This window comes from Lynx canadensis, chromosome B4, assembly GCF_007474595.2.
Source record: "Lynx canadensis isolate LIC74 chromosome B4, mLynCan4.pri.v2, whole genome shotgun sequence".
Lineage (NCBI taxonomy): Eukaryota > Metazoa > Chordata > Mammalia > Carnivora > Felidae > Lynx > Lynx canadensis.
In genome coordinates this window covers 79,153,705-79,161,208 of record NC_044309.1, presented here as the reverse complement: position 1 = coordinate 79,161,208, position 7,504 = coordinate 79,153,705, and the positions used below count along the sequence as shown (strand labels likewise).

The 7,504-nt window shown below is 58.0% G+C and overlaps 1 protein-coding gene across 1 annotated transcript; it reads left to right on the top strand.

The window, feature by feature from the left end:
• Positions 1–247: 247 nt before the first annotated feature.
• Positions 248–6,349, top strand: SP7 (Sp7 transcription factor). The gene is made up of 2 exons (XM_030322721.1): positions 248–268; positions 5,075–6,349. Exons 1-2 carry the CDS (start codon positions 248–250, stop codon positions 6,347–6,349), a joined length of 1,296 nt encoding a protein of 431 aa, XP_030178581.1.
• Positions 6,350–7,504: the final 1,155 nt, after the last annotated feature.

Genomic DNA, 7,504 nt, shown 5'->3' with positions numbered 1-7,504 from the left:
TCTGCCTCCCTCTCTCGCCCTGCTCATTGGATCTGGAGCCTTCTCCGCTGGGAAAGCTGTAATTAGAGGGTGGATCCCTACAGACAGAGAGCAGCCCCCCCCACCCCCCACCCCCCAGTCCCTTCTAACTTTAGATCTCTTCTCTCCCATTCTCCCATTCTCCCTCCCTCTCCCTCTCCCTCTCTCTCCGGCTCGGCTGGCTCTCTCCATCTGCCTAGCTCCTTGGGACCCGTTCCCCAGCCTCAGGATGGCGTCCTCCCTGCTTGAGGTAACTGCCCCCTCCTCCCCCCAGGACACCAGCAACGGTCCTAATGGTCCTAATCCCTCCCCGCCCCCTGCCTCCCAACTCACACAGACAGTGGCTGTGGTGCTTGTCACTTCCAGGGTCCCTCTGATGAGGAGAGAGGACAGGGCTCAGAGGGGGGAGCAGAGGGCAGGAGGAAGGGCTGGAGAGAGAGGGGCCAGGGGTCAGAGAGCTGTCAAAGGAAGATGAGAGGGGCCAGGTCAGAAGAAGGCATGGACCTCTGAGGTCCACAGCACACGCCAACCCCGAGGAGTGGACAGGGATGGAGAAAGGAGGAAGAGGAGGGGTAGGAGATGAGTCAGCCCTCACAGACAGGGGGAGAGAGTGAGAGGACTGGTGCGGTGGGCACCAGGCACTACACTTGGTATTAGTGCCTTGGGGGGTCCCATATCCGGGAGCTCCTGGCCTGAGCCTGGGCCGCAGCTTGTCTGGTTTGTAGGTGGGCAGGGGCTGGGCCTCGGGGCTGGGCTGTGTAGGGGAAGAGGTGAGTTATGAGAGAAGGGAGAAGGGCAGCCCTGTGCATGTGGGGGGGCTGACCAGAGGAACTGGGCCCAGGCCTGAGAGGGAAGCAAGGAGGAGGGCCAGGGTCTGAGGCCGCCTGCCCGGCTCACAAATATTTAGCTTTCAGCCAAAGACAAACTCAGCTCTATTTTGGGAGTGGGAGGCTCCAGGGCGGACTGGGCCACTTCCCCTACAGGCTGGGACCCCGGCATCCCTTGCCTTCGGCACTGGGGTTGGAGGGCGCTAGGGTACCATGGAGGTCAGGTTTGGGGGTCTTGAGAAATCACGGACTCTACCAGCGGGGGCAGGGGGAGACTCCAGGTGCATAGTTGGAAAGGAAGGACTCCTAGCCACTCAAAGCCACTGAGAATGTCCTGAGTTCTCCTGGCTTCTGGGTCTCTGACTCTGTTTCTCTGTCATCATCTCTGTCCTGTTTTCTGGGTCCCTCCACAGGAGTTTGGGGCCGACAGCCCACCCTTCAGGTCAGCCACCTTCAGTAGCCTTGAACTTTCCATATTCACAGGCCCCTCAGAAGCCCCCATTTCTGCTCTCAGTGCCCTAGCTCAGGTCCCAGGGGTGATGGGCTGACCAGGAAGCGGATTCATTCAGCCTCCAGGAGAGATGTGTGTGAGACCCGAGCGAAAATCTTTTTTAACACCTGTGTTCACTGGCCTGGGCGGAAGTGCTCGGATGGAAATCAGCGTGCCTGCATATGCATGGCTGGCTCCGTGCGAGCACAGGTGTGTGTGTATGTGTATCAGCTGGGCCATCTGAGCATCTGGTCGTCCAAGTGAAGAATCGTGTGTGTGTGTGTGTGTGTGTGTGTGTGTAAGACCGGGAATGGTGAGTTTGTGACTGAGTTTGAGGGAATGGCATGCAAGCCAGTGGTGTGGACACGATGTCTCTCGTCCCTGCTCCGTATCCAGTCGGGGTCCCCAGGTGTTGTGCTCTACTTCCTGTTGCAACGAGGGCAGATCGCTGACCCTGCCATTTTCCCACTGGACTCTATATTGAGCCGTCATTGAAACACTGCGGTTGGTCTTGAGGAAGTTCCGGGACCAAGGTGTGTGGGGATCCTGGGTCCATCCAGGGCAGGGGCAGTGTCAGTGGACGTGGGCACCACGCCAGGTTGCCAGCGTGGCACTGGTGCCTGGGGGGAGGGGCTGGCCCAGAGGCCTGTTGGAAAGACACAGGATCGGGGTAGCACTTCTGGGCTTTTCATGTCCCTCACTCCTCGTGAGCTGGAGATGCCCCCAACACAAAGGCACTCCAGTCCTTCTGTCTGTTTCTCCTACTCTTGGGGCACTGGGGCCCTCAATTGTCCCCTTCCCCCACCCAGGAAGCCCTCTGCCTGGTATAGGTGGGCTCTCTGGTGGTGGGAAGAACTTGGAGGTTCAGAGAGGGAAACGGCTGCTGTCTGATGAGAGGATCACCTGGGCTGAATGAACTGCAGGGGAAGAGGCCAGAGGGAGGAATGGGGGTGCGGGCCAGGTGGGCAGGGAGAATTGCAAGTGGGGAGAACCAGACAACATGGCGGTGGCTGAAATGGAGAACTGGAACCCAGGACCGTGTGTGCCCAGAGTGGATGGCCAGCTGGTCCTCAGATGTAGCGTGAGCTTCAGCAGGAGGTCAGCCCAGCACTGTGAGCTCCCCGGAAAAAGGGGGCCCCCTTCCCTGGCTGCATGTAGGAGTGAGAGAGCTGGGACAGCTCCTTGTTCTTTCTCTGGAGACTCCTTTTCAGTACTTGAAGTCTGCTTTTATTGTTTTAGCGGAAGGTGGGGGGGCAGAGGTCGGAAGAAAAACAACCGGAAGGTGGGACCCCTGGGCGCCCAGGAAGGTGATACATTTGATCAGGTATGGGGGTGCATATGTAGGACCCCCTCAGGAGCACGCAAGAGGCCACAGAAGGGAAACTGAGGCTCTGATGAACCTAGCCAGGTGCCCGGCTTTTGGCCTCCAGAACCTTCCGAGTGGGTCTGGTACCTTGCTCCCCCTTCTCTGCCCTCAGGGGCCCTGGGGGCCACCACTCCAGGGCTGGGGTCTCCTGTTGGCCTGGGGCTGCTAGCCTTCTTTCACCCCTCCTTCCTTCTCCCCAGCTGGGTGGGGTCCCTGGGCTTGGCTGAGGCCCCTGTGGCCACAGTGTGAGGGCCGGGCGGGGGGGACGGCGTCGGCGTTTTTAAAAATAAACCGACCGCAGGGAAACCAACGGAGCCGGGCTGGGCCGAGGGGGAGAAGCGGTCAGGGGGAGAAGGAGGGAGGAGTGGCCTGGTCTGGGGGTTTTCTGGGGCCCAGCATCATGGTGGTTTTCTCTTAGGTAGGAGATCTGTCCTCCTCCTCCTCCTCCTCCTCCTCCTCCCCCTTCCACTTTATTTTTTCTTCCTCCTTTCTTTCCCTCTGTTTTCCTCCGCCTTCCTGCCTTCCGAGCCCAGTCTCTCTCCATCACCTCTTTGTTTATTCTCCTTTTCCTCTCTCTCCCTGCCCTTTGTCTTTTCACCTTCCTGCTCTTTTGGGTTTCTGCCCATTTCTGCCCCTTGATGCCAGTTTTCCCCTCTGCCTCCCCTTCCCCCACCCCCGGTGGCTTTTATGTCTGTGCCTCACCCTGTGCAGGGTCCTTTGCTCCTCTCGGCTCTGGGTCTCTGCCTCTCCCCTTGGCACTGCATGTTTTTCCCTCTTCGTTCTGCTAGGATTTGACTCCTGCGCTGGCTTCCCTGCCTCAGCCTACCCTCTGCTTGGAAGACTCCAGGGAAACTTTGGCTGGGGAGGACCCAGGGCTTTTCCCGTAGCCAGATTTGAGGAAGGTTTTGGTGGCTCAAATTTGGGAGGAGTCCGTGGGGTCAACAGGACTTCAGAGAGAGGTAACTGGGCAGGGTGGGGGCCTCAGATTTGCACTTGGGGAGCAGCACAGGGGTGATGACTGCACACACCCCTCACTGCAACCTTAAAACCCCAGACCTACCTGTAGGATTGGTGTCACACACACAAACCGCATGCTCGGAGGGACCGGGCAGGTCTTAGATGCTTGGGTTCTTTTTTAGCTTTCCTGGGAAAGCACCGGGTACATCAGCTTTTGAGGACCCCAGTCGGGGAACTGTACAGGGCCAGCTTTTGAGGGCATCTTTTTGGGTGGGGTTCTCAGTATGGATGTCTGTACCAGTCAGAGATTCTGGAGGGGATCTTCTCTTCCTGGGGTGTCCTGAGGTTGACCCAGGGAGGGGTACCACGAGTTCCCGAGGGATGGGAATCTCAGGGTGGTTTGGCCAGGTAGCAGTAGCATGATGGGTATTAAGGGCGTCTTGTGCTTGGAAAAGAGCCCCGTGCCTCACATCTATATATCTTCCTTCACTCACGGGGCTGGAAGGGTGTCGAGAGATCAGCTACATGAGGGCTACATGTTAGGGGACACTGGACATGGAGGGGCATGGCCATGATCCAATATCTTAGCCAACCCAATTCCCAGCCCCAGAGGAGTGTGAGGACTTCGGGCCCCTCCAGCCTTCCCAAAGGGGTACCAGCTGGCTCCACAAAGCAGGAGGGTGCCCACTGCCCGCTTGAAAGACATTCTTGCCTCAGCCACAGTCCTGGCTTGGCGGCAGCCCTGTTCCCTCTCAATGTCCCAGTGTCTCCGCGTCGCTTCCTCTTGCTCCCCAGCTCCAGAGTCCCTGCCAAGAGATTCCTTATTCCTTACTTGAGGCTGTGGCCTCAGGGAGACCGGGGCACTCGCTGCCTTCATCAAGAGCTGAAGCAGAGACAGGAAGTGGAATATGGGGGTAAAGCTGAGAAAACCTGGAGTGGGGGGGGGTGACTGCAGTCCCCTAATACTTCTCTTTCTCCCCGTGTGTCTCTTTGAGACTTATCTTTCCTCTCCAAGTCTCGGACCATGACCTCTACTCTGAACCCACTTCCAGGGACAGGACCCCTAATTCTCACCTCACCCAGGTGCAGCGTCCATCCCAGGCTCTTCTCGTTGCTATTTAAGAAGTGTCTCCTGTTCCTCTGAGTCCCTGGCACCCCCCAGGAACTCCACAGTGAGCTTGGCCTGGGTCAGGTTGTTAGGCTGCAGTCTGGACCTCTCTCTCCTTCCGTGAAACCATCTGGGCTCTGCCCTGGGGCCCAGGGCTCTTGGCTGGCCCCTCCACCTCCCATCCTCTTGAACTCTTCCCAGAACCCCCTTGGTTCTGCTCTCCAGGCCTCCGGGCCTCACCCCAGGGTTTTGCTCTTCCTTCTACACTTTCTCATCTCTCCCTAAGCAGTGCTTCCCTCTGTCCACAGGAGGAAGCTCACTATGGCTCCAGTCCCCTGGCCATGCTGACGGCGGCGTGCAGCAAATTTGGTGGCACCAGCCCTCTGCGGGACTCAACGACACTGGGCAAAGCAGGCGCAAAGAAGCCATACTCTGTGGGCAGTGACCTTTCAGCCCCCAAAACCATGGGGGATGCCTACCCAGCCCCCTTTTCAAGCACCAATGGGCTCCTCTCACCTGCAGGCAGTCCTCCGGCACCCACCTCGGGCTATGCCAATGACTACCCTCCCTTTTCCCACTCATTCCCTGGGCCCACGGGCACCCAGGACCCTGGGCTGCTAGTTCCCAAGGGCCACAGCTCTTCTGACTGCCTGCCCAGTGTCTACACCTCTCTGGACATGGCACACCCCTACGGCTCCTGGTACAAGGCAGGCATCCACGCAGGCATCTCACCGGGCCCAGGCAACGCTCCTACTCCTTGGTGGGACATGCATCCTGGGGGCAATTGGCTAGGTGGTGGGCAGGGTCAGGGTGATGGGCTGCAAGGGACACTGCCCACAGGCCCTGCTCAGCCTCCACTGAACCCCCAGCTGCCCACCTACCCATCCGACTTTGCCCCCCTTAATCCAGCTCCCTACCCAGCTCCCCACCTCCTGCAACCAGGGCCCCAGCACGTCTTGCCCCAAGATGTCTATAAACCCAAGGCAGTGAGCAACAGCGGGCAGCTGGAGGGGAGCAGTGGGGCCAAACCCCCTCGGGGCGCAGGCACAGGGGGCAGTGGCGGATACGGAGGCAGCGGAACGGGGCGCTCCTCCTGCGACTGCCCCAACTGCCAGGAGCTAGAGCGCCTGGGGGCAGCGGCAGCTGGGCTGCGGAAGAAGCCCATCCACAGCTGCCACATCCCCGGTTGTGGCAAGGTGTACGGCAAGGCCTCACACCTGAAGGCCCACTTGCGCTGGCACACGGGCGAGAGGCCCTTCGTCTGCAACTGGCTCTTCTGCGGCAAGAGGTTCACCCGTTCGGACGAGCTGGAGCGCCACGTGCGCACCCACACCCGGGAGAAGAAGTTCACCTGCCTGCTCTGCTCCAAGCGCTTTACCCGAAGCGACCACCTGAGCAAGCACCAGCGTACCCACGGCGAGCCCGGTCCAGGGCCCCCTCCCAGCGGCCCCAAGGAACTGGGGGAGGGCCGCAGTGCGGGGGAAGAGGAGGCCAGTCAGACGCCCCGACCTTCGGCTTCGCCGGCCCCCCCAGAGAAAGCCCCTGAAGGCAGCCCAGAGCAGAGCAACTTGCTGGAGATCTGAGCTGGGTGGAGGGTCTCCAGCCCCAGGGCTGCCTCACCAGCCTCTTCTGGCTTCGTGGACCACTGCTTGCCCCTCACCCCCTTTTGCCCCTTGCATGCTGCCCTTGGGGCTCTTGCCGGCTCCCCCCTGGCCATTCTGGGCCTGGGGGTCTCCCAGCATGCCTCCTCAGCTCACCCCTCCCTATGCCTCGAGCCTGTAGTGCAAACTCTCATCTCAGGCCCTCACCTTGTGCCTGATTTCTGCACTCTGGCTTCCTAAGTTCTTCCCTCGCTCCTGCTCACGGCTTCCCTCTCCTCTGCTCTCACAGCATCATCTCATTTTCCTTCCATCTGGGCTCTCAACGCTTTATTTCTCCATCTAACTCCTTAACAAACATCCTTTGTCAAGATCAGCTTCCCAGGCTGATTTCCCACTATCACTTAGCTTCCAGGCTCCAGTCTTCCCAATTTCTTATTCCACTAGCTTTCCACGCTCCAGAGCGTTCTTTTTTGTTTGTTTGTTTTTGTTTTTGTTTTTTGGGTTTTTGTTTTTGTTTTTGTTTTTTTTTTTACAAACACATGATGATGATGATGATGATGATGATGATAATTTATTGCCCCCTGGTGGCCTCTTTATTAGGGACCAGAGTTAGGGGGATTGGGGTTAGTGACCTGGCAGGGAGCAGGGTGCCAAAAGTGGGGCAGACCAGTGGGGATCTGATCCCAGAGATGGGGTGACCCCAGGGTCAGGGAGGCTGCCCCCAGGCCTGTATATTTAACCCCTATGTTCCAAGAGAAATGAATACTAATAATAATAATTCTATTTATCTAAGTTATGATGACAGGTCAGGTAGAGTGAGCTGGGGAGGGAAGGAGGTCCATTTCTGCTATGGAAATTTTAGCTAAATGTATCTCTGTTTAGAAAAAGTGTTAGTGGAGATCTTGTTAATAGAATTTCTATCATCAGGGTCTCAGTTAATGGGGTTTCTCTTTTAATGGAATCTCTGCTAATAGGGTTGGTTAGCTAGATCTCTGTTAAAGAGTTGATGGGGGGGGTGTCTCTCAATTAGGGATCCCTAGTATTCCCAGCCCCAGCCAGAAGCTGTGAAACCTCAAGCCCTATGGAGGGGAGGACTGGAATGTACCCCAGCTTCCTTGACCCCAGAGCAGGTTCTTC

Excerpts from the sequence above, each read along its gene's own strand:
- SP7 (XM_030322721.1), top strand. The coding sequence starts at position 248 with ATGGCGTCCTCCCTGCTTGAG. Across the intron at positions 269-5,074 it reads TGGCGTCCTCCCTGCTTGAG|GAGGAAGCTCACTATGGCTC; the intron begins GTAACTGCCCCC and ends CTCTGTCCACAG.